A 27942-nucleotide genomic window follows, 5' to 3' on the forward strand; every position below is an offset into this window, starting at 1 on the left:
CATATTAGAGCTTACGACCTACTTGTTAAGTCTTGCCTTAAAAACAGGTGGTGCAACCAAATTAAGCACTGACTTAGTTACAAACTAACCAGTAGTTACTAATCCCATAGTGTGAACTTTATGTCTCACAGATTGCGCAACCCTACCCTGCTCCAGATACTTTCAGTAGGTGGCGATAATGTGCGGTATAATTTAATGATTGGTAGAAGAAGAAGAAGACGACGACGACGATGATGATGATGATGATGAAGATTATCCGCGCTGAATGAGAAACAATATGTGACTTTCATCGGTTTTATTTCTACAGTGATTTCACAAGTTTTATTTCCGGTGTTTATTTTCGGCGGGAGAATTGCGAGTTGTCTGTAACGCAGTAAAACTCCAGGAAACAAGTGAAATCTGTGTGACTCTGTTGTAAAGATGTTTATTAAAGAGGAGAGTGAAGATATGGCTTATCCAGAAGCATGCAGAATTAAAACCGAACACACTGACGAACAAACAGGTTGGTGTTCATTCTTCATTCTTAACATTCAGACAGTTGAACACATTTCATGACTGTAGTTATACAATTATATGAGCTGACAAATAACCTTTAAAACACTCAAATATAGGGGAAGTGTGGGAGATGCCCCTTGAAGAATAGTGTTTTTCACAAATTAAAAATTATGAAAAGCCATTTTACCCCACTACTGGGGTAAAATGACCCGGTAGCATTCTTAATTATTCGTCTTATTTTCTTATTTGTTTTTTTTCTTCTTCTTTTTTTGTCATTCAGTCAAAAATACTAAATCAATTTACTATGTAATTTTGTATTTTGACAAATGAGATATTGACAATTTCATTTGAAAATTGTATGATCTATTTCAGCCCAAGGAATTGAGATATAAATATTAGAAAGTGGTTGTCCCAAACCCCTAAATTAAAATGTATGAAATATTCCTTTTGTATTTGTTTTCATTGTTGGTTCACAAAATACCTTTTTAATTTATTTGAAAGTGAAACATAACGATTTAGATTTTATTGAGTTGAGGTTTTAAATTTTACACTTTTATTATATATATATATATATATATATATATATATATATATATATATATATATATATATATATTATTAATTATTATTATTATTTTATTTTTTCTATTGTAACGCATAGTTTTATTCCACTGGCTGAGCATGATTATAACTGTCCATCATGGCTGTATGAGCCCTTCACGTTGAAGTAAATGTGCTCCAAAATGCAGTGTGTGTAACTTTAAGCAGTGTGTTTAAAGCGTAGCTTTAAGAGTTGTCAGTAAAAACGTTGCAAACATTTTACGGAGGAAAAATTGCATTTAGATTTTGAAAAATCTTATAAATTGAACTTTGAAATTTGTTAAATGCATCGTTTAAATTGATTTGGCTTTCTAGAAATATGCTTAATATAATCTTTAGATAGGGGGATGGAAACCAATTATTAATAGAAATATAATCATTTAATTATGCTCTTTGTTTAGTATGGACACATTTTGGAAGTAGAAAACATTACAAAAAGTCTATAAATGTAATATGAAAACAGGCTGACTCTACAATTATACAGTAGACTGAACAAAGTTTTGGGGAGGAAAAAACATACATAAACATTTAAGATGTTTCCAACTTTCAGTTTAAACCAGTTTGGTAGAATGGTTCATACACTTAGACACCCATATTTGTAGTTGAAGGGATGTCCTAATATCAGTAGACTACTATGAATTCAGAGTGAATGATTCCTCTCATTTTGCCTATAGGTAATGGAAGAATAGTGAAGATATTTGAAATGTACATCTAATGCATGGAATTATTAGATAATAATCCCATGATTAACGAAAATAATTAATTATATAATAACACAATAATAAATGAGTGGTCCACCGATAAGGACATTTGAGGCCAATACCGGAGCTGCTGAATAGCGGTGTAGGAAACACTGACTTATAGACATAAAACTTGTAACATCCAACATCAGGGATGCTCTGATCAATCAGCCACTGATTAGTATTGGCCGATATTCACGTCCTTTGACTCAGTGGGTAATTTGATCGCATAAATTGATCACTCATGTCGCAGAACATGAGTGATCGGCTTTAATATTTCAGCAGCCCTGTCATGGCATGACGGAGTGTGGCGGAGACTGGCGTAGTGTTGTAAGACAACAAACTTGATTTAGCAGTTAAGAACAATGCAGTGGGAGCGGTGTGGTGTATTATGTACTGTTTAATGTGCCGTTTCACACATGACAAGGCTGCTTTCCTTTCATCTCTTGCCTTCATGAGAGCGCATGTGTTCCCCTCATTAAAGTTCAAGCAGAAACAAGTGAAAAATGAACTATTAATACAATCATCTAACTAAATGAAAAGGCAGGGAAGGAATTTATAAATATAATAATTCTTTATACAATATTAAGATACCATAATATAATATAATATAATGCAAAAATAAAGTAGAATAGAAATAAAATACGGAATAATAATAATTGGGCTATATGAAGTAATGACAAAAATGTCACATTATGTTTAATTGCACCTATGGGTTATCAGTTTGTCTTCAGTTTGACACTAAACTTACTTTTTTATAGGGTTATCTATCTTAATGTTTTGTTAGCCTGTAATTGTTTAAAAGTCTTATTAAATAAAGCTTTTTTAGTGTGTGCACCGTAGAGACTGAGTAGGGTGGCCGTTCAGCAAGCTGCAGTCAGGTATACTTGTAGAGACTGAACTACAGCCAGGGAAAATAAAAGTTTTGTGATTTTAAACTTCAGCCAATTAAACTTTAGCTTTCAATATGTTTTATATCATATTTATATTGTCTAATAATACATGCATTGGCAATGTACACTTCATTTTATCTTGTCAATAAAGTTTGAAATGAATTGAATCTGCCTGTTTGATCCAATTATTAAAAAATTCCACTGGAAAACGGCAAAAGATTTTACCCAAATTGTAATCACAACATGTACATTCCTTGGAGTGAGAGTGGAATGAGAAGTGCAAAATTATAAAAAACAATGTGTGTTTAAATGTGATTGGAGTTATTTTAAATGTAAATTCATCATCTTGTCTAGGCTTTAAATATAAAACATTGGGGGTCTTAACTGTAAACGGAAGACCAAAATCTTTTCTTTTTTTTATTATTTATCCCTTTTTCTCCCAATTTGGAATGCCCAATTCCCACTAGTACATTTACATTACATTTATGCATTTGGCAGACGCTTTTATCCAAAGTGACTTAAAGTGCACTTTTTACAGGGACAATACCCCTGGAGCAACCTGGATTTAGGTGCCTTGCTCAAGGACACAATGGTGGTGGCTGTGGGGATTGAACCAGTGACCTTCTGATTGCTGGTTATGTGCTTTAGCCCACTACTCCTCCACCACTTAGTAGGTCCTCGTGGTGGCGCGGTTACTCACCTCAATCCGGGTGGCGGAGGACAAGTCTCAGTTGCCTCCACTTCTAAGACCGTGACTCGCTGTGCATGACACCGCGGAGACTCACAGCATGTGGAGGCTCATGCTATTCTTCACAATCCACACACAATTTACCACACACCCCATTGAGAGCGAGAACCACTAATCATGACCACAAGGAGGTTACCCCATGTGACTCTATCCTCCCTAGCAACTGGGCCAATTTGGTCGCTTAGGAGACCTGGCTGGAGTCACTCAGCACACCCTGGATTCTAATTTGTGAGTCCAGGGTTGGTAGTCAGCGTCATTACTCGCTGAGCTACCCAGTATTGTTCACCTCTTGCATATGACAATTGAACATGAACTATTATAATACCTGGCTAGGTAATTGGAAAGTTCATCAAAATGCTTCTTCACTGCAGTTTTTTTATTGTCTTTGCTGATCATTTCTCTGAGAAGAGTGGATTTTTCCTGTGCCAGTTGACACACATAATTTAAAAAGGCTTGAAGCATTGTTTATACTTTTGCCTGGCAACGCAGTGAATGTAGCTTGCGACAGTCCGAGGCATTTATACTTGATGTTCACCACCTTTGAGCTCTTCCCCAAACAACAGATGGCAGGGCAGAGAAAATATCAGTTAATCCAGCAAGAAACAGCAGTGAAGAGGTGCTTTGCAAAATTTTACATTTATCTAGCCAGATATTATGTTAATAGTTAATTTTTGCCGATCATATGCAAGAGATGGACAAAACAGAAACACGTAAGATCCAGTAGTAGACTATTAACACTGTCTGTCTGTGGACTTAAATTTACAGTTAAGATACTAGTGTTTTTGTGTAAGGGATAATGGACAGTCAGCCGGATGTTATCGCAAAATAAACCCAGACAGGGTTGCAGAGGATGTCTTGTATCACCCTGAAGGGTTTATTTCGTGATAGCAAACCTCTGACTGTGATTATTACATGGCTAATATCCAAATAAATAAATAAATGGACATTTTTGTTTTGTGTTGATATTATGTAATTTGAGAAGAAAGAAATGGCTGAACAGCTGAAATCAACCTCTGGTTTGAGTTCTTTTGATGATTATTTTGTGGAAATGACCATCTGACTCCTCATTATATCCAGCTTATTATATTACTGCTTGCCAAATAAACAAATAAATAGACATGGAATTATCAATTTAGCATGATTACTCAAGGATAAGGTGTTGGAGTGATGGCTGCTGGAAATGGGGCTTGTCTAGATTTGATCAAAAATTACTTTTTCCAAATAGAGATGGTGCTGTTTTTACATCAGTAATGTCCTGACTATACTTTGTGATTAGTTGAATGCCACTTTGGTGAATTAAAGTACCAGTTTCCTTCCAAAACAGCAAAAGCTGTACATTATTCCAAACTTTTGGCCACCAGTGTATGTGTGGCACAATTATTGGCACCCTTTATTCAATACTTTGTGCAACCTCCCTTTGCCAAGACAGCTCTGAGTCTTCTCCTATAATGCCTAATGAGGTTGGTGAACACATGGCAAAGGATCTGAGACCATTCCTCCATACAGAATCTCTCCAGAGGTCCATGTTGGTGAATTCCTCTTCAGTTCAGGTTTTCTATGGGGTTCAGGTCAGGGGACTGGGATGGCCATCGCAGAAACTTGATTTTGTGGTCAGTGAAACATTTTTGATGTGTGTTTTGGATCATTGTCCTGCTGGAAGCCAGGGCCCATTGTAAGCTTTCTGGCAGATCCAGTCAGGTTTAGATTTTTTTGTCTGTTGGAATTTGATAGAGTCCATGATGCCATGTATCAGAAAAAGATGTCCAGGACCTGTGGCATAAAAACTGCCCCACAACATTAAAGATCCACCACCCTATTTAACCATGGACATGGGGAAACCCATATCTGGTGTTTGTTGCCAAAAATCTCTAGTTTTGTTTCATCTGACCATAGAACCCAATCCCATTTGAAGTTCCAGTAGAGACTGGCAAACTGAAGATGCATGAGTTTGTTGTTGGATGAGAGCAGAGGCTTTTTTTTTAAACCCTCCTAAACAAGAAATATGGATGGCAATATACTTCAGATATATTTTACTTCAATTAAAGGTTAGATTTTTGTGAATATTTTGAATGAAATATCAAAAGGATAAACAGAGTAAATTTTTACAGCCGCCTTTGCTCATATTTACCAAGGGTGCCAATATTAGTGGAAGTAACTGTATATATATATATATATATATATATATATATATATATATATATATATATATATATATATATATATATATATATATATATATGATCTCTGTAAACTTCCATGCTTTTCTTTGATATTCATTGATATTTTCTGTTTAGACTTGATGGAAATGAAAGTGGATAATCAAGAACCGATAGAAGTGAAAGAAGAAAGTCAAGAACTGAATGTAGTGGAAGAGGAACTTCAGTATCAGAATCATCGTTTCATAACTAAAAAAAGATCTTTTAGTCGCTCACAGAATGCAAAGAATTCCTCAAAAAGCAAAACTCATGCCCAAAATTCCTTCACCTGCCCTCAGTGTGGAAATAGTTTCAATCATAAAGGAAGTCTTAGAAGACACATTAGAATTCACACCGGAGAGAAACCTTTCACATGTCCTCAATGTGGAAAGAGTTTCAGACAGAAACAAAGTCTTCAGACACACATGTTAATACACACTGGAGAGAAACCTTTCACATGCCATCAGTGTGGAAAGCGTATAACACGGAAAGAGAGTCTTAAGATACACATAAGAATTCACAATGGAGTGAAGCCTTTCACGTGCTCTTACTGTGGAAAGAGTTTTGTACGGAAAGGAGATCTTAACATGCACATGAAAACTCACACTGGAGAGAAGCCTTACATATGCCATCAGTGTGGAAAGAGTTTCATACGGAAAGGAGATCTTAACATGCATATGAAAATTCACACTGGAGAGAGACCTTTCACATGCCTTCAATGTGGAAAGGGTTTCTGTCGGTCAGATGGACTGAAAAAACATGAGAGAGTGCATAGTGGAGAGAAGCCATAACAACAGAATTATTTGGGAAAAGTAAAAGAAAAGGGCATTGCCCAGTTGTTGTTGTGAGCAAAACTGAATGACAAGACAAAAAAAAAAAACATGAAATAATATATACAGTATAACTCTTAAGACCACTATTCATACAACTTTTCTTCCGATAGATTAAAATAAAATTTCAACTATAACAAAGGCACAGCCATTTGAGTTACAAATATAATTTTATATATATATATATATATATATATATATATATATATATATATATATATATATATAAACAGATAGTTCCGGTCCTTGACTCTGATTGGTTGAGCCGTGTTCGAACCCATTGTAAATTACTCAACAAACATACACCTGTGACCGCATTACATCAGTATTACTGCACAACTTCCATTTGTGATTCTGTAAGACTATTGCCAAAGAAATTGTTTCAAAATTACAGATTTTGTTTTAAATTTTGACTTAATGGGTGGTCTAAGTGTAGATGAGTGGTGGAAAGAGATGGACAGGACAGAGAAAGAAAATTAAAAACATAGCAGACACTCTGAAATGAATGAGAAAGAAATTGAAGAGATGGAAAAGTCAAGAAATGAAGCTGGGACCGTTAAACAGACTATGTGGTCTGTTCGCTGTTTTCAGAATTGGTGTGCCGAGAAAGATCTGGCTATTGATTTTAAAACGATAACCAAAATTGACCTAAATCAGGCTCTCCATCAGTTTTATGCCACCGTGAAAAACGGGAAAGGTGAAACCTATGGTTTCAGCAGTTATGTCGGTCTATGTGCAGGGCTTAACCGGTATATAAATGATTCACTGATCAGCCGATCCTGGTGTCTGTTGAAAAGATCCCGAGTTTATCACTAGTAACAAGTTTTAATTGGAGTAGTGAAAAATCTTTGCCGAGAAGGACGTGACAAAACATCCCGCCATTCTGCGTTAACGGAGGCAGACTTTCAGAAAATCAAGCAGTCTGCAGCACTGAATCCAAATACACCTGAGGGTCTTATCAACAAAGTCTGGTTTGATGTACAACTGCATATGGGACGCAAAGCTAAAGAGGGCAACCGCCAACTGAGGCCCGAATCATTTATCATCCGCCAGGACAAGAATGGTCAGAAGTATGAAACACTGTCATTCAACAAATGCACAATGCCGGTGAAAGAAACAAAGAAAGCATACGGGGATTTATGTTTGAGCAGTCAGGGAGTCCTCTGTGTCCTGTCGCCTCATTGGAGAAATACCTATCGTTGCTGCCAGCCAATCTCCATCCAAAGTGCATCCAAACTACACTAAAGATATTTGGTAAGTTAAACTTCAGTTAATTTTTTTTATTTGTAGCATATTGTGCACACCTATCTGTAGTCATGCTGTCATTTGCCAGCAATATATTTTTATATACAGTGTAGCTTGGTTACTCTTCACTGCAACAAGAAAAAAAAAAAGACATTGTTGGCAAGTGACAACAGCTACAATGCAACAGGTTACAAGGCAACATTCTTTCTTTCTCCTAATGTTAGGTACAATAGAGAGCCTATGGGGGTGAACTTCCTTGGATCAACGTTGCCACGGATTTGTAAAGCAGCTGGCACTGAGACAATCTACACCAACCACTGCTTGCGAAGCACGACTGTACAAAAACTTTCTGATGCTGACCTAGAGGTGAGAGAAATCATGTCAGTGATGGAGCATAAATGTGAATCGTCCCTGCAATCTTACTGGCGCCCAAACTACAAGGAGAGACGATGCTGGAGCAATATCCTTGCCTCTGGCCCTGCACAATTAAAGTGCACCTGTATAGCGTTAAAAACTCATCATTCAGCAAAGAGGAGTGCTAACTTATTTGATCAATGCTTCAGCAATTTCACAATTAATGGTGATATCCAGATATATGTTAATTATTAAACAAATAGTTTCCGGTCCTTGATTCTGATTGGTTGAGCCGTCTTTGTTGCTGCATGTGTTGCTTGGCAACCTCTTTGGAACTACATTGTTTTGAGGAGGAATAAATGTGCTATATCATTATAATTTTTTTGTTGCTGGTGTTTATTTTATGACTAAAAGCTGTTTTATGACCTTTAGCTGTTCTAAATTCACTGTAAAGCACGGCTTTGTGGGGCATATTGCTTTAATATATATATATATATATAACTTTTATCTCAATTAATCTTCAAAAAACCTCACCAATTTTACCCATTTTCAGTTTGAAAATGGGTAAACAGTTTTGAACTCTTACTGTTTCTCTAATTTGCAATAGTGCATTAAATATATATTTAAATACAGGTAGAAATAATCCTTTACCATCAACCATTTTGAAAACATATACTTTTATCATACAATATAATACTATAGATATATCAAAAAGGTCTTCCCAATAAAAAAGTGTTGTGGAGACAAACATAATTGTTGTAAGACAAGCTTATATGTCTTTATTAATTTCAAATTCCTCAGCCATTTATAGTTTTTCATATTCGGATGGCAAGTAATGATACATTTCCTTAGATATTTTTTATTTTTTCCAGTTTACAGGTATGGCAGATAGTAAATGTCTATAGCAAAAACTTGAAGATAAATTTCCATATGTCTTTATAAATTCATCATAATTATAGGAAGAAAAACGTATTTATAAAGTAAATATGATTCTAAATTAATATATCCCAAAATAAACTGTTGTCCTCCAATTAATGTATTCTGAGTACACCATAAAAGCTGCTGAAGTATCTCTACGGTTGAATCAGGCGATTGAATCACTATAATACTGATAGTGAAGCTAGGCCATTATGGCATCTTTAAAGAAAGGATGACGATTATAAAAAGGAGATGTTTTTGTTTCTACAGACATTCTATCCCATTGAGAAAAAATGCAATTATTTACATGATAGATATTGCCAAATTCATACAAGAAAGAATTTAAGATGTGAACCAATTTTGATTTATATTTTGATTCAATAATGATATAGATGTCAGATTTATGGTGCGTTCGCATACAACGCGAAGAAAATTTTCGCCTTACATTGCTTGCGCGCGTTTGACCACTGTATTAGAAATGTGTGTTTAAGCATGCGCAAGAAACGCAAAACAAGTATTCCCGCTTCTCTTCCGGAAAAGGACAGGAGGAGGGGCTTCTACGACTTTGTTCATAGTAAAGTACAACCAATAGCTGGAATCCACTAGACGTGCATATTTTCAGAACTTACTAGGTAGTCCAACTTCGTCGCTCACTTTCCTCCCAAGCGATGTCTTTTTTCATCCGGTCTCTGTACATGTATGACGTTGTGTCATACAATTCCGGGTGCCCACACACCGCTACAACAATTTTTTCATTGATTGTTTCCAGATTTCTTCTGCTACTATGTCAGTACGTCAGTGACATCCAGACAACCTCAATGCTGATAGGCTTCCGCGACAACGCATCATGCAGATTTTTCGCTCCACCCGGCACCAATATTTTTGAATCCTATACCATTTATTGTTCAATGGCAGAATTTGTGAATCTAAACTTTATGTAACAAGTTGAATTTAGTTGGTTATGGCGTTTTTTTTTCTTCTTTAATTTCTTTTTATACCACTGGGTACCTTATTTACTTCATGCTTTTTATATATCTTTGACACCTTTTCAAGGGCGACTTTGTTAATTGTATGATTCTGTATTACTGTGTGCTGTGTTGAATGTCAACAGAACAAAATAAGAAGTGGAGATGTAATTATATTAAAAGTTTTGTCTTTATACTCTATAGGCCTATGCGTTTGTTCTGAAACCACTTTGAATTTTGATCAGCAGGATATGAATAATGAGATATTGCTATGAAATGCAACAGAGGAATGTTTTTGTTACATGTATTTTGACAGATTATTTTTCTTAGAAAAAATAAGCTTAAAGTATTGATGTAATGGCTCAGTGTGTGTTGCATTTAGTGTTACAATTTGAATTCAGATTCATTCAGACTTTTAAAGTAAGCAAACTGAAAGTAATGGTATGAAATTAATAAATTCAAAGAGCAATTACACATTCTATTTAGCAAAAAAAAAAAAAAATGTAAATATAATGTGTGTGTGTGTATATATAAATATATACAGTGTCTATAAAAGTCTACACACCTGTTAAAATAGCAGGAAAAAATAAAAGACAATAACCTGGTTACATAAGTGTGCACACCTCTTAACTGATATTTGATTAAATAAACTTTTGCTTGTTTAACAGCACCCAGTATTTTTATGCAAGAGTCTATTAACTTGATTTGCCCATTTTTTGCACTCTTTCTTGCAACAAAGCTCCAGATCGATCAAATTATGAGGGGACCTCCAGTGCACAGCCCTCTTCAAGCCATTTTGAGGGTCATTCCAAAATGTTGATCTTTTGCAGCCATTCCTTAGCTGACTTACATCTGTGCTTGGGGTCATTATTGTGCTGGAAGATGAAATTCCTCTTCAGCTTTCTGTCTGGTCTATGGGGTAATGTGCCAAAAAAAGTATCCCATACCACCTAAATTTCATCTTGCCATGCTACAGAAACAGGGCTGCCCATTGGGGGGAAAAGGAGACGGCTTTCAGGAGCCCCCGATAGAGCCAAGGTAGAACTTTTTGGCCATAATTAAAAAATATATGTTTAATGAAAAAACAAGATAGCTCATCGCCCAAAGAATGCCAAACCCACTGTGAAGCATGGTGGTGAAAGTGTCACGCCAGTTGTGTGATGCTGGTTCATTACGGGTAAACCAATATTTGGCCCTGCAAACAGAGAATGTGCACACTGCCTTTAACTTAACTTAACTTAACATCAATAATGGCCACGCCTTTTGCAAAGTGTGTCGCACTGATTTTAATATCAGACACTGTTGGAGAAATTACGTTATCAGCACATTAAGTCACAGTGGCACAATTTGCCTGCCTCTGCAATCCAGCACCCCGCATGACCCCATCTACCAGTGATGGATCACCCCAGGTTGCACTTCTGCAGTTAACATGATAAAATAACCAATAAAAACCTCCAATGCAGCAGTGTGTATAACAATTCCTTAACACATCCTATTGGCTGGTGCTGATGCATGTAAATAAACTGTCAAGAAAATTTGATTTATCTGGTAAAGGTCCATGAGAACAGCTGGCATTTATTTCAAATGTCGAATAAATATATTAATATTAAAAAAAATAATAATAATAAAAAAAAAAGACATTTTTTTTATATAGATATAAAGATATATTTTTTAAACAATTTAATGTAGTTTAGCCATCAGTATTGTCAGTTACATTGCCAGGTAGCCTACCATAACATATATGGACTTCTAAACTTAAATATGCTCGACATAAGCTAATAATTTGACAAGATATAAAAAAAACATGCTATTACACATACAATAGTAACATAATCGACAAACTGTTCAATAAAACTAATTTTATTAAGTCTGATTTAATCTTATAACATTATGCCTATTTTATCCAGCGAGGCATAATGTCTCATTTCAATAAGAGCATCAACAAGATTTTTCACAACGTTTATTGTTTTTGTTTTTTTTGTTTTGATTGTTGCCACCAAAATATTGCATGATAATAATAAATAATATCATATAATTTAACAGACTGAAAAATTTAATGTAATGTCAATATTAACAATGGTTAAACACATCAATTACTATATCAGATGTTATACTAATTAATTAATGCACATTAAGGTTGAATAAAAAAAAAAATGACTAGTTAGTTCAATTATCATCTAAATCGTCTAGGTTACTGTTATAACCCCGGTTCTCTGAAAGGAGAGAATGAGACGTTATGTCATTAGCTGTAATGTGCTATAAGTCACTCCTGAGAGCTCGCTCTCACACTGAACTATATACCATCATGCCAGTTCCATTGGCAGATGAAGTTCGGAGCTCCGCCCCGTACTTCGCTCAAGTGTAAAAGGAACTTCATCATTACCTCAGGACATTTGACTTTCAGCTATAATCAGTTTTATGGCCGACTTGCATAACATCTCGGGGGTTACAACAGTAACCTAGATGTTCCCTTTCAAGACAGTCACTTCGACGTTACATTGTAAGCTGGTGCAAGGGGCAGTAAAAGGGTGTAGTAAAATTACCACTTCCACATACAATTGGGAAGGAGCGGAAAACAATTATGGCAGGTCAACAACCACCTAGATGAATGAATAACTCCTCACCAGTGGGGAGAAAGCTAATAAGGGAATGATTTCACATAGCCACAAGGAACACATATTCACCAGGTGTATGAGAGAACTGCTTAGAATGTACAAGAAATGTCCCGCAAAGGGGAACATGCTCAAACAAGAACAGGGACTAAATCAACAGGTCGGGTCAAACCCTAGAAGCGTAAGCAGATATTTGCACATGATAATTCTACCCGCACTCACACATAATCAAAGGGAGATAGTGGATAAATATATTGTATAAAGGGCAAAGCCCCATTTTTTTTTTTATGAAACTTAGTCCCGCTTCACAGAAAGCACCTGGGAAGAGAAAGAGGGAAATTGTAAATGATAGAACCTAGAAAAGGTGATAATGGAGGCCCATCCTTCTGCCAGGTAGATGTCCGACAAGGACAAAAAATTTGCCAACGCCCAAGAGAAAGCATTCTTCAAGTGGAGTGCGCTCTCACTTCAATATGGCCGCACAAGCCTTGCGAGTCATAAGCTAAATCAATAGCGTCAACAACCCAATTAGAGAGCCTCCATTTGGAGACTTCCAAGCCCTTGAACAACTTGGCTGTTGTTCTTTCTTTTATTATTTAATTATGTTTCACGAACGAAGCAAGTTAACACTAACGAGGGTTAAATGGGTTACAACACTAAATTTTGAGGGTTAATTATTTTTGTGTGAAAATATTAGTTAAAATGTTAATTAATAACTTTGTAACATGCTGGGAAAAATCACTATATGCATATTTAGGCAGCATCTGAACTGAATTATTTTCCACAACTTTTTGTATACAATTTTTTTTTAAACCAGGAGAATGTACCAAATGAAGGGGCAAGAATTTTCAGGCAATTAACAATTTAAAATATATTTTCTAAAAAATTAGCAAAACATAGTCAAGACATTTCATATAATTAAAGGTTAGGTTATGAAATACTATTTGAAAGCATTTTCATGACTAAAATCATGGGACATTACTTTGTCAACATATTTTGATATTGACCCAAATGTTGTCAGAAATAACTTATTTTGTGAGACACAAAGCTTTCTTTACACAAGGGGGCGCTAGATTGCTCACAAAACTGAATCCTCCATTGATCTGCATTCAAATCATTCAAAATCTCATATAATTTTTTCACTCTGATTGCACACAGAAAGATTTTGATTGGTTTTTATTAATTCTATGGCACAAGAGTTCAGATTTAATCCAAATTAACATCCCTTCTGAGTCTGATGTAAGTTTTACTAATGGTAACACTATTTCTTTGTGCGGGACAACCAGTGTGCTCATGTAGTAGTAGTAGTAGTCCTTTATTGTCACATAGTAAACCAGTGAAATTGGCCATCGACCTGTCCATACAAACATACATATGACAAGGGGATAGACAGGACAGGAAGACAGGGAATTAGAAGAAATACAGCATGACATGAGGAGAGGAGAGGAGAAAAAAAAGGCAGCCCCCAGACTATGCTCCTTAAGAAGTACAGTGTGGGAACAGGGAAAAAAACACCTCAGCAACATTAGCACATAATCAGTACACTCTACAACATGAACAAGACTTGCAACAGGGGAGGGATTGGGGGTGGAGGTGGCCCAGCACAGGCAAGCAGCCATCCGGACCTGCAGCCATGTTCGGCGCTGGTCACAGACCCGCCTGTCAGACTGGGGGTACAAAGCGCTAAGGCGAGGGATAGGGTATCGGGCGGATGATTGCATATCTGTATATATGTGTAAGAGTTCATGTATGTGTAGGCCTGGAGAGTCGCTATGCCAGCATCTAATCTAGGTGCCTCAGTCCGCAGGGTTGTCATAGCGATACACAGCAAGTTGCCATGGAGACAACCTAGATCAGGTCCCAGACATAGTCAACAATCACCAGGTGTCTGGGGAGTCGGGGAAGGAACGCGAGAGTGGCTCACTGCAGTGCTCTTCCGGGGGAGTTGTTGTTCCAACAGCGGCCTTGGCCAAGGCCAGTGCTGGTTGAGGGTGGCCGAAACAGATAAGATTGGGATTGTTTGGTCTTAAGGAGAGTAGCCGCATTCTAATTTACACGGCTATTCTCCTGGTCCATTTTGGTCTCTGAAACGATCCATTTGCCTTTGCAAAGCTGTGAGCTTCTCCATGATGTTATCCGTATTTTGGTTCATAGACCCAGTCTGAGTGCAGACAGCTCTGCCCACTGTTTCAATCATGACGGGCAGCCTTGTGAGGCTTTGGACAGCTGTCACCGTCTTCTTAACTCCTCGATAAACCAGGGCAATGCCTAATCCAATCAGCAGAAGACCTGTTATCATGGTACCGAATAGGTAGATATCTTCAACGTCCTCCACGGAAAGAGCCGCCAGACACACGACCCGCCACCTCTCCCACGCGTCCATCGTGTAGCCAGCTGCGAACGTTCCGTCAGGGCAGACAGGTTCCCCCGAACCCAAGCTTCTCGTCGAGAAGATGGTGTCAATTGCGTTGAGAGACCAGTTGATCAAATCCATGATCATCACCTCTACTCCATGTTTCTTGTAAAATAATGACATCTTTTTCTTGAAATTCTCTGATGAAATTTTTATTTATATATATATATATATAGAGAGAGTTTAGTTCAAACCCTAATCAGACATTCCTGAGGACACTTATCATGGTCTTGATTACTTGAAAAATTTAAGGGCAGGTGTGTTTGATTAAGGTTGGACCTTTCTTCTCCTCATTTCTTAACACTGCCCAGTGTGGGACAGTAAGCGTGAGCAGATGATGCTCAGCATGTGCTGGATGTCCTGAAATTCAGTGTTGGCTCAGTTTACATCTCCACTGGGAGCCTGGGCATAGCTCAGTTTACCTGGCATGTGTAATACACGTTTTCTTCTTAGTTGTAATTATAATATTGATAAAATACCAGTAAAACTGAATTTCATCATCAGGCCTTTTTATAATGGACTTTGATTTTCAAGCATGACTTTTCACCACATAAGTATTATACAGTGCATCTGGAAAGTATTCACAGCGCTTCACTTTTCCCATATTTTGTTATGTACAGCCTTATTCCAAAATGGATTAAATTCATAATTTTCATAAAAATTCTCCAAACAATACCCCCATAATTACATTGTTTGAAATCTTTTAAAATGTATTAAAAATTAAAAAAAAAAAAAATCACATGTACATAAGTATTCACAGCCTTTGCTCAATACTTTGTTGAAGCACCTTTGGCACCAATTACAGCCTCAAGTCTTTTTGTGTATGATGCTACAAGCTTGGCACACCTATTTTTGGGCAGTTTCTCCCATTCTTCTTTGCAGGACTTCTCAAGCTCCATCAGATTGGATGGGGAGTGTTGGTGCACAGCCATTTTCAGATCTCTCCAGAGATGTTCTATCGGGTTCAAGTCTGGGGTCTGGCTGGGCCACTCAAGGACATTCACAGAGTTGTTCCGTAGCCACTCCTTTGTTATCTTGGCTGTGCGTTGTCCTGTTGGAAAATGAACCTTCACCCCAGTCTGAGGTCCAGAGCGCTCTGGGGCCGGTTTTCATCAAGGACCATTCGATCCTGAATATTCTCCCAGTTCCTGCCGCTGAAAAACATCCCCACAGCATGATGCTGCCACCAACATGCTTCGCTGTAGCGATGGTATTGACCAGGTGATAAGCGGCGCCTGGTTTCCTCCAGACATGACGCTTGCCATTCAGACCAAAGAGATCAATCTTTGTTTCATCAGACCAGAGAATTTTGTTTCTCATGATCTGAGAGTACTTCAGTTGCCTTTTGGCAAACTCCAGGTGGGCTGTCATGTGTTTTTTTTCTGAGGAGTGGCTTCCGTCTAGCCACTCTACCATACAGGCCTGATTGGTGGAGTGCTGCAGAGATGGTTGTTCTTCTGGAAGGTTCTCCACTCTCCACAGAGAAACACTGGCAGAGTGACCATCAGGTTCTTGGTCACCTCCCTGAGAAAGGCCCTTTTCTGTACCCTTCCCCAGATCTGTGCCTTGATACAATCCTGTCTCGGAGGTCTACAGACAAATCCTTGGACTTCAGGGCTTAGTTTGTGCTCTGACATGCACTGTTAACTGTGGGACCTTATATAGACAGGTGTGTGCCTTTCCAAATCATATCCAATCAACTGAATTTACCACAGGTGTACTCCAATCAAGTTGTAGAAACATATCAAGGATGATCAGTGGAAACAGGATGCCCCTGAGCTCAATTTTGAGTGTCATGGCAAAGGCTGTGATTTATTTATTTTTTTATTTTTAATACATTTGCAAAGATTTCACATTGTCATTATGGGGTATTGTTTGTAGAAATTTTAGGAAAATAATGAATTTAATCAATTTTGGAATAAGGCTGTAACATAACAAAATGTGGAAAAGTGAAGCGCTGTGAATAATTTCCGGATGCACTATATATGGATCAATATGGATATATTATATAAACGCGTATCGTTGTTTCTGAAACGTTGGTTTGATAATGGCATAATATTGGTGGATCAGTTATTTCATTTAAAAGGTTTTCTTTTCACTTACAATGAGTTTTTGGCACAGTATAAAATTCATGTAACTCCAGGGGACTATGCAAATGTTTTTGGTGCAATATCTCCTGAAATCTGTATGCAGTTTAGACATCAGAAAAGAAGTAACATTCAACAATGGTCCCCACCTGCTATAGTAAGTTCTTATGTAGGAAATATTAGTTTTTCCCTTAACTCACAAAAAGATCCATAAGAATGTTATTTCAAAGAAACTATGTGTCTCTCCCTTATTTTTACTCATATATATCGTTTGACAGACGATGCTGTGTGGAAATATTTTTGGCTTATACCTAATCAATATTTAATTACAAACAAAGTTTGCTTCATTCAAAATTATACATAGAATTTACCCAGTGAAACATTACTTTGTCAAATTTAAAGGTGATATTGATTTTAATTGCACTTTTTGTGACAGTTGCCCTGAAACTGTAGTTCACTTATTCTGGCACTGGCCATTTTGGCAAAATGTTTGTGATTTTATCACCAAAAAAAATTGATAGCCAATTTGTGCTGTTTTGGGAACATTTATTATTTGGTTTTCTTGAGAATTGTAGAGACAAGCATAGTCCGATTTATATAATACATTTTATTTTATTCTTTTAATTGCAAAATTCCATGTTCACAAATGTAAGTTTTTCTATATTAAAAAAAAAAAAACCTGTTTTACATCATTCAAGAAAGAAATGGAACTTTATACTGACTCAATGCGATTTTCTATTAAAAACAAAGCAGTTAAAACTTCAAAATGTTTGAATATTTTGTATTTAAGACCCCCTATTGTGCATCTGTTTTTTAAATTTAGGTTGTATTTTTTTGTATACTCTAATTATTTTAACATTATTTTATTTATTTTTATTTGTTTACAACGTCTCTTGTCCAGATGCTTTCAGTAGATGGCGATAATGCGCTATATTAGTATGTGATTCCCCATGACACAAAATAAGAAGAAGACTAAGGATTAAGATTAAGATGATTCTTCGCAGAGATTGTGAATGAATGTGTTACTTTCATCTGTTTTATTTCTACAGTGATTTCACAAGTTTTATTTCCGGTGTTTATTTTCGGCGGGAGAATTGCGAGTTGTAGTAAAACTCCAGGAAACAAGTGAAATCTGTGTGACACTGTTGTAAAGATGTTTATTAAAGAGGAGAGTGAAGATATGGCTTATCCAGAAGCATGCAGAATTAAAACCGAACACACTGACGAACAAACAGGTTGGTGTTCATTCTTCAATCTTCACTTATAACCTTATGAGCTGAGAAATATAATTGACGCAACAAAGACGCAAATATTTAAAAACTACTTTGCATCTCAAAGTGACCAAAACATTGAATTACATCTGCACAATTAACATCTTAAAGATTTGTTGTAGGGCTGCACAATCTGTCGAAATTATGCTTTAGTTTAAATCATCACATATTCTTGTATCCAATTAGTCATTTTAACAGACACTTAATTCAGTAACAAACGATTCAAATTGCATGTTCCAAATTCAACATAAAGATGTCGAATACAAAATATTATTGTATTGTCAAGTCAAATTATACACTGACATTGAAAAGAAAAATGTCGAAGAAAAATATTAGGCATTTAAACGTTTGAATCCAACTACTTTCTTAATCAGTACCTTGCGCTCATGCGCAGAGATGTAATGCGTATGTATCTATCCATGATACTTTGCGCGGCAACCTAAAAAGCAATGACAAAATGCATTATTAAGGGAATACAGGCTCTCACTGAATATTCTGCAGGGCACATACGTTCTTTAATAAGATTACATAAATCAAAAAATAATGTTTTGTCATTCTTGATAGGGACTTTAAGTAGCAGGTGTGGTAATGGTGTTTTGTTCTGTTGCGTTCTGTAACGACTTCACTAATTTCCTGACGTCGAAACCATAATTTCTAACGCAATTCTTTGCATTCCTAAACACCCTCCTCAAAACTAATGTTAAATTAGACACATTATAGGCTTGAATAAAAAACCTAAAATATTGATAGCCTAATAATATCTAGGTTTTAGATGTAGGCTATTTATATCATACAAGAGTAAATCTCTTCTTCTGACAGTTATTTAACATTGCAAGCATCCCTTCTCTTGCTGTTTTAAATAGCCTACCTTTTTTATCTTTAATAAGTATATGCTCCGTTCTGCAATCGTTATTGCTTAGTGATTTATCATAAGGCTGCAACATAAAAAAATGTGAAAAAATTAAGGTGTCTGAATTTTTTCTGAATGCACTGTACACAATAACATTTTAAGATTATTTTAGTCATATTGTATTTTATGTGATGAATTGAGCTGTGCTACATTTCAATCCATATTTAAAGACCAAGGAGAGGAAGTTGTCATGGTCAAATTCTCAAACATTTGGTGTCTCTGAAAAGCAGAGGCGGCGGCAGCCGATTTTGCCGGGGCTTCGGCCCCGAATGTATTTTGAAAAGTTGACTGACAAATATGAAACCGGACAATAGCCTATGTAAACCCCCGAAATCATAAGTTGCCTTATTTCATTGTGTTTTGGCTTTGCACATACTGCATACAGCCTGTTAAAATAGACATAGGCATAATCTAGCCTATAGAATAAGTTTCTTTGCTGTCGGCAGCCTATGGGCGACTCCGTTTCTTCCTCTCTGTTGAATATGCAGCAGGTGGGGAGGAGCTGACATCAACTAACGTTACTTAGTGGAGAGTTAACAGCAGTTAGCAGGAAAGACAGATAAAATGATGCAAATGAGGCTTCTAAAATTTGCCTCGTGGTTAACGCATTCGCCTCTCACGCCGGAGACTGTGATTTGAGTCCCGTTCGGAGCATAATTTTTTTGTTTATCAGGTGTTGTTTTCTCTAAGGATAACCAATAAGCATTAGCATAAAATGTATGTGTGACTTGTTTTGTGATATTAGTTTGTAGTAAATATACACTTTGAGGGTAGCAAAGATGTGCCAGAATCAGGCATGGAAACTGGTAACAATTAATCAGTCACTTTACTTTTGAGAAAGTTAAAAGTGAAACATTGTTTATCCCAATGATCCTAATGAAAGGATTTTGACAGATGAACATGGAGAATTATATACAGTTCGATGCCATGGTGTGTCAATGAACATAGACTAAAGTCATTCATGTATTGCTTTAACTTAGGATCTTATACATCATTTTGAATATTTATGTCAAAAAATCTAAATTATTTATATTAAAACATTTTTTTTACTTCACTTTACTCACTATAATATAACTCTTTTGTGATGACTTTATGTTAATGTACATGAAAATTAAAGAATCATGATAGATTAATGCCCTAATGGGCAATCCCACTGATCTGCTCTTCTTCAATGGTATTGGGCTACAATTTGACATATGTAGCACTTGATGAATTAGTTGTTTGAAGCTGATTTGCAATAAGTTATGTGCTGTATCTGTTCTTTTGCATCACAGATGATTCAGGGAGGAGAGAGGATGTTGAGGATAGTACTAGAGTGGAAGATTTAGGAACTGTATAAACAGGCCCAGCAAGAGCAAACCTCAAAGAATACCCTCTCACCAGCTTTGGACTACAGAGAAGTGGTTGCTAGTGTGACAATAAAATTGTCTGGGCTAAGCCCCGGATGCCCTTCAATGCTGGAAACGCCTCTGCTGAAAAGCCCAGGGAGGCCTCTGATAATACCCCAGGATTTACTACAGTAACATATATTGTCCTACACAAAAATTAATTGCTGGGCCTCAGGAAGATAATGACCTTTTAACTCTTTCCCCGCCAAACACGGAATTTTCCGTGTTTTATGAAAAAAACGCTTCCCCGCCAAACACGGAATTTTCTGGGTTTCCGTGTTTTAGGTGTTATACGGTAAGGAAGACCCCTCCGCATGATTTGAAAGAGTACGCAACTCTTTGATCAAAGAAACAGACTGCGATCGTCTCAAACATGAAGAAATGGAGTATTGGGAAGCTCAAAATATCAGACATAAACATGCCTTTTTATCAGCTTTTTGTCTGAAATGTTGTTTTTTGACAAAACCGACCTCTGTTCAAGTCACAATAAAAAAAGAACAAATGAAAATAAAATAAAATCGTTTTTTTTTTGCCTAAAAGCAGAGGCTCAGATCTTTATTGTGATATATAGCATCTTCATATATTCATGGAAGAAAATATTCTGCGGGCCATTAAATTTAGCGAAAATCGTCAAAAACCCTGGTGGTGGCTGGCAACTTTTTTTTAAAAACGCTTGCGGGGAAAGAGTTAAAGCCTAATGTTTCAAATATGAAAGATTAAAAAAAACATGTGCAATTTCTTTTTCTTTTTTTTTTTTACGATTTCATTTTATAGTTTGTCCAATAGTACTAAAAACAGTTTCATGTCAAAAAATTTACAGGGTTAAAAATTTAAATATTAATGTAAATATAAACAATGATTCTTAGTTAAAGGGATAGCTCACCCAAAAATGAAAATTCAGAAGACAAAAATGTGTTCTGTAGTGATATAATCAATGTGGGTAAAAAAGAGATCAATATTTAAGTAATTATTTACTATAAGTCACCACCTTTAAACAGCCCCGACTAGTAGGTGGCGATATGCATGAAGAATGCGAATTGCCAAAAACAAACAAAGAATGTGGAAATGAAAGTGGAGATGCATAGTAAAGAAACGTAAATAATTATCTGTTACTCGTTTAGATTTTTTCTTCGGAGCCGAGCGTGTGTGTGTGTGTGTGTGTGTGTGTGTGTGTGTGTTCGTCCTCTCACCTTGCTGTCAGCTGGATCTACAGCTCATTACAGCAGTCACCCTTGCACGGAAGAGTGTTGTGCTTCCCCGGGGTGCTTCGGCGACTGAATACATGGGTGTAAAGAGAGAGTATATTTCCTTCTAAAAAAGCTCGCACAAACGGCTGGCGTTTTTTTAAAGATGTCCTTTCGCCTTTGTGCTACTGGATGTGGCCATTATCTCTCCCCACTGGATGGCCACGAAATCTGACTCAACTGTTTGGGTCACCAGCACGCTGAGGCAGCTTTGTGGAGGGGTCATGTTCTCATTGTGAGAACATGTCCATGAGAAAGTTGCGGTCACTGCTCGCTTCCTTATTCGTGATGGAGAGAGCCACCACGGCTGCTTCCCAACCTGGTCCCTCTTGGGTGGGAACCCAAGCGGCAGGGTCAGTGAGCACCGTGGGCAATTATATTTGAATGTAAAGATGGTACCGCTCCTGTCGGGTCAATCCCCATGGTCCAACCTCCAGCACACTTATTCTGCCCGGTAGAGTTACAAGCAGGGCAGGCGGTTTTCCGGCTCCGGGTGGATTTAATGACCTCGTTCGGGGCTCGTGACGAGGATGAGATTTCGGTTGCAGCATCGGAAAGTGGACTTCTGTTATTGGAAGCTTATGAATCTCTTTAGCTCCCGCCCTCGGGCGTTAGATCTCAGGATGAGGCGGACGCTGCGATGACAGCCGTGCTCGCCCAGGCAGCCGCAAACATCGGGCTCGAGTGGAAAGCTCCGCCCTACACTGAACGTTCGCGGATAGACTCACGGCCCCGCCCCACCCTGGTGCCTTCCTTACTGGAAGTGCATGAGGAGCTCACAAAGTCTTGGAAGGCACCCTGACCGCTGGCTCGTCCATTCTGACTACCCTCGACGGTGGGGCAGCTAAGTGATATGTCGAGCTTCCCCAGGTAAAGCACGCTGTTGCGGTGCATTTATGCCCACAAGGTGCAGCCACCTGGAGGAACCAACCAAGGCTCCCTTCCAAAGCTTGGAAGGTTTTTCGTCCCTAGTGGCGAAGGCTTACAACACCATGGGTCAGGCTGCCTCCGTCCTACACGCCCTCCGCCTATTTTATCATTCCCAAGGGGGAGGGGGGGGGGTGTGCGCGCCCAATCCTAGATCTGCGTACCTTTAACAAAGCTTTACACAGGCTTCCCTTCAAGATGTTGATGCAGAAGCGTATCCTGGCATCAGTACAACTTCGGGATTGGTTTGCGGCCAGCGACCTGAAGGACGCATACTTTCACGTATCGATTCTTCCTCAACACAGACCCTTTCTCTGGTTTACCTTCGAGGGACGAGCATACCAGTACAAGGTCCTCCCCTTCAGACTGTCCCTGTCTCTTCGCGTCTTTACCAAAGTCGCAGAGGCTGCCCTGGCCCCGCTAAGGGAGAAGGGCATTCACATTCTCAATTATCTCGACGACTGACTGATTCTAGCTCACTCGTGAGATCTATTGTGTGCGCACAGGGACCTTGTGCTTCAGCACCTAGGGCTTCAGGTCAACTTGTAAAAGAGCAGGTTCTCCCCTGAGTAGAGCATCTCTTTTCTCGGTATGGAGTTGGACTCGGTCGTCATGATGGCAGGACTCACGGACAAGCATGCTCAGTTGGTGCTGACCTTGAAAACCTTCAGGCAGAGGACAGCGGTGCCATTGAAACCATTTCAGAGGCTCCTGGGGCATATTGCATCCTTGCCGGCGATACTCCCCCTCGGGCTACAAACTCGAGTCCCGAGGTGGGCACTTTCAGCCCTTGGTCAGACTTTGCATTTCTATGGGCAAGGGTCCCCTCAGAGCAGGTCTTGAGGCACGTCGTGGTTACGACAGATGCCTTGAAATCGGGCAGGGGCGCAGTGTGCGACAGGCAGGCAGTACCAGGGCTCTGGACAGGGCCCTGCCTGCTATGGCACATCAACTGCCTGCCCGTGTCCGCTCCTCTGTACTTCGTGACATGGCTCAGCACCTGTGGCGTTTGGTATAGGTACTCCTAGTGTCACTACATCGAGTGAGTGACAGACATCTTGATTACAGATGTAACCTCTGTTCCCTGATGGAGGGATTGAGACGTTGTGTCCCTCCTGCTGCTGCGCTGAGCTGACCACTGACATGGCCGGGACTCTCTCTCGGCTCCTCAGCATAAATGAGTGATGCATGCCATCTCCTTTTATACCCATATGTCCAGGGCGGAGAGTGGCATGGAAATTCCACTTGCCAATTTTCATTGGCCTTCTCTGAATAAAGCAAAGGTGATTGGGGCTCTTAAAATCAAACCCCTAGTGTCACTACATCGACACGTTCTCTCCATCAGGGAACAGAGGATACATCTGTAACCAAGATGATTTTCACCATCATGACTTTATTCAAGTCAGGTTTATTTTAATTAATCTAGATAAATGAAATCTGGTTGGATATAAAAATAGATTTGAACTGTTGCCACAGTTGCTGACAGGCTAAATACATTTAGTAAGTTTGTAAGACATTAGAAAAAATTGGGAAATTAACTTGCGTTCAGGACATAATGAAACATTTTTTTTTGTTTGTTTGTTTACCAATTTTCTTTTAATTCCATCAAAAAGATGCATAAACTTTTAATAAAATTCAAGTGTTGAATCTAACAACCTAAGGGATCCATACACCTAATGATTTTAGGGCAAACGGTTTAAAGGTTATGGGCAAAAATAGCCATTTTTTTATTTATTTCTTGACCCATAAGTGGCACTGCCACCAAACGTGGCTTGTACCCTCAGATTATGAAGCATACCAAGTTTCATTTAAATAGACCAAAGCAGCCTCACTTCCAGTTTTAAGTCATTATCATTAACTTCACATTGGCGTAACTTCTGAACAGTAGCACAAATCAAAACTCAGTAGTGTCAGTTCTGTGTGGCAAATATTCAGGCAAATTGGACTTAGTTTGTAGGATATGAATCGGAAAAAAACACTAAATATCACAATCCAATATGGTGGCATCTATAATGGGTGAAGTACATTAAAATACGAATACAATAGGTGCCATAGGACGTGTGGTGCTTGGCCACTAATAATAAGAAAACTAACAAATAAAATATGTGCCATAGCACCTCCGGTGTTTGGCCCCTAATAAGAGCCAATATACCCATTATATAGCCATTTTGGTTTTTAATTGGTTGTAGTTTCACATACACCAACTTCCCACTAGCGACGTTTAATTTTATTATGTAAGGTCTTCTTCAGAGGACTATGTTCAACTAAACTAATTCAATCAATCCATTTGTAAGAACGTGTCTTTTAAATTTCCATTGTAATGACCACCAGGGTTGGGAGGGTTACATTTGAAATGTATTCCACTACAGATTACAGAATACATGTTGTAAAATATAATTTGTAATGTATTCCTTTCGATTACTCAATGTCAGTAACATATTCTAAATACATTGGATTACTTCTTCAGCACTGGTAGATTGTTTTCGCTTGTTTTGACAAAAACTCTGCCAGTACAGTAAGACAAAATACACATGTTATAAATACATTCTCTGAAAAAACGAAATATCTTATGCAGTGTTGTTTCTAAAACAAGATCAATCTAATTGAGATTTATTTTATATTTTTACAAGAAAACAAAAAAAAAATTATTATCATAAAATGAATATATATAGAGAGAGGTAGATTTCTGCAACAGTGCTCTTTATTTGTCACACTTGTCTCACTCATGCTCAACAGCCTCTACACCATATTTTTGCACTTCAACAAACACAATACATATATAATTTCACTCACTGACAAATGGGAGCACGTCTTACTGTTCTAAGTAATGAACATGATGGTCACTATGACCATTTGGTCTAGAAATCACACAAAGACAATTTTAATGATGATTAATAAATCACCATTAAGCACTAAGACAGTTTAGAATGGCATAAAAAAGGCTGTTTTGGAAGAAGTTGCAATTCCAATGACAAAATAAGTTAAATAAATATATATATATATATCAAAATTGTGCAGCCCTAATTTATTGGAATAAAGATACTTGATACCTTTAGACTTCTGTTATGTTGAGGGTCAGTTTTATTGCTTTTCATTTATATTTTCTTTTTAGACTTGATGGAAATGAAAGAGGAAGACCAAGAGCCAATAGAAGTGAAAGAAGAAAGTCAAAAACTGAATGAAGTGAAAGAGGAACATCAGAATTTCATAACTGGAGAAAAATCTATTAGTTGCTCACAGTCTGAAAATAATTTCTCACAAAACAAAACTCAACCAGAAAATTCCTTCACATGTCCTCAGTGTGGAAAGAGTTTTACATGTAAAGGAAAACTTTTGATTCATATTACTCTTCACACTGGAGAGAGACCTTTCTCATGCCATCAGTGTGGAAAAAATTACGCAAACAAATTTGGCCTTAAAAGACACATACGATTTCACACCGGAGAGAGCCCTTTTTCATGTCATCAATGTGGAAAAAGTTACACACAGAAACAAAGTCTTCAGATACACATAAGAACTCACACTGGAGAGAAACCTTTCACATGCACTCAGTGTGGAAAGAGTTTCATACGGAAAGCAAGTCTTACCAAGCACATGAAAATTCACACTGCAGAGAAACCATTTATATGCCCTCAGTGTGGAAAGTGTTTCCTACGGAAAGAAGGTCTTAACATGCACATGAAAGTTCACACTGGAGAGAAGCCTTTCACTTGTCTTCAGTGTGGAAAATGTTACATAGACAATATACGCCTCAAACGACACATGAGATTTCATACTGGAGAGAAACCTTTCACATGCTCTCAGTGTGGAAAAAGTTTCATAAGGAAAGGAGATCTTAACATGCACATGAAAATTCACACTGGAGAGAAGCCTTTCACGTGCCATAAGTGTGGTAAAAGTTACGTAGACAAATTAGGCCTTGAGAGACACATGATTTTTCACACTGGAGTAAAGCCTTTCTCATGCCCTCAGTGTGGAAAAAGTTTCACGTCTAAAAGATCCCTTCAGGTGCACATAAGGATTCACACTGGAGAGAAGCCTTTCATTTGCCATCAGTGTGGAAAGAGTTTCATTAATAAAGGAAACCTTCAGGACCACATAAGATGTCACACTGGAGTGAAGCCTTTCATATGCTTTCAGTGTGGGAAGAGTTTTTTGCGTAAAGGAAATGTTAATGTGCACATGAGAATTCACACTGGAGAGAAGCCTTACGCATGCCTTCAATGTGGAAAGAGATTCGCTCGTAAAGGAAATGTTGACATACACATGAAAATGCACACTGGAGAGAAGCCGTACACATGCCATCAATGTGGAAAGAGTTTCAGTCGATCACATACACTAAAAAAACATGGAAGAGTTCATGCTGGAGAGAAACCATAACACCAGCATTCATGTGGGAAAAGTCAAAGATAAGGGCTTTGCCCAGTTGTTGGAGTGAGCAAACTGAAAGTAATGGTATGAAATTCAAAAACTCAAAGATGTAATTGCTCTAAATGAAAATATTTTTGTACGTTGCATTACCTGTAATGATGAATCAGCTGTCATTCTATGTAAAGAGTTTTAGGAAGTAAAGCTGGGCAATACAGCAAAAACAGTTACAATATAATGTGTATATATAAAGGGGTTATTAAAAAGTACACCCCCCAGTTAAAATAGAAGATTTTTTTTCTAATGTACTAGATGAAACCGAATTAAAACATGTTAGTTCTTGTTCCACCATTAATGATAATGCAACGAACAAAATTCAACTTAAGAAAAAAATTGAACGTTTTTTTAGAAGAATAAATAAAAATAAAAGACTTACAATCACCTGGTTTCATAAGTGTGCAAACACCTTATCTAATATTTGAAGGACTTTTGTTTGTTATACAGCACCCAGTAATTTTTCCCTTTTTGCCACTTTAAAGTGTACAAAAAAATTTAAATGAAAAGAAGTACATACACACACCAAACCCCCAAGTACCGTCAGACCAAATTTCACTCCCACTGAACCATTATCTGGTCTTAAGGTATAGATCAGTCAATTCATGAATGCCCTTCATGATTAAGAAAACACATGACCGCATATTATAACAAGAAATGGAAGGAACAAGTAGATTGGAAATAT

The 27942-nt window shown here is 37.6% G+C and overlaps 2 protein-coding genes across 3 annotated transcripts; both read left to right on the forward strand.

The window, feature by feature from the left end:
- Positions 1 to 234: 234 nt before the first annotated feature.
- On the forward strand, positions 235 to 27568 carry LOC127647419 (gastrula zinc finger protein XlCGF57.1-like). Of its 2 annotated transcripts, none has more exons than XM_052131636.1 (2): positions 235 to 502; positions 25948 to 27568. In XM_052131636.1, the coding sequence occupies exons 1-2, from the start codon at positions 421 to 423 to the stop codon at positions 27213 to 27215; spliced, it is 1350 nt and encodes a 449-aa protein (XP_051987596.1). In that variant the 5' UTR covers positions 235 to 420; the 3' UTR covers positions 27216 to 27568. The 2 variants fall into 2 exon arrangements, with proteins under 2 accessions (XP_051987596.1, XP_051987595.1); XM_052131635.1 differs by lacking the exon at positions 235 to 502 and adding an exon at positions 18075 to 18330.
- On the forward strand, positions 4062 to 6643 carry LOC127647430 (gastrula zinc finger protein XlCGF49.1-like). The gene is made up of 2 exons (XM_052131660.1): positions 4062 to 4092; positions 5771 to 6643. Exon 2 carries the CDS (start codon positions 5776 to 5778, stop codon positions 6460 to 6462), a length of 687 nt encoding a protein of 228 aa, XP_051987620.1. The 5' UTR covers positions 4062 to 4092; positions 5771 to 5775; the 3' UTR covers positions 6463 to 6643.
- Positions 27569 to 27942: the final 374 nt, after the last annotated feature.

The sequence above is a fragment of the Xyrauchen texanus genome, chromosome 8 (genome assembly GCF_025860055.1).
Source record: "Xyrauchen texanus isolate HMW12.3.18 chromosome 8, RBS_HiC_50CHRs, whole genome shotgun sequence".
In the NCBI taxonomy this organism is placed as follows: Eukaryota; Metazoa; Chordata; class Actinopteri; order Cypriniformes; family Catostomidae; genus Xyrauchen; species Xyrauchen texanus.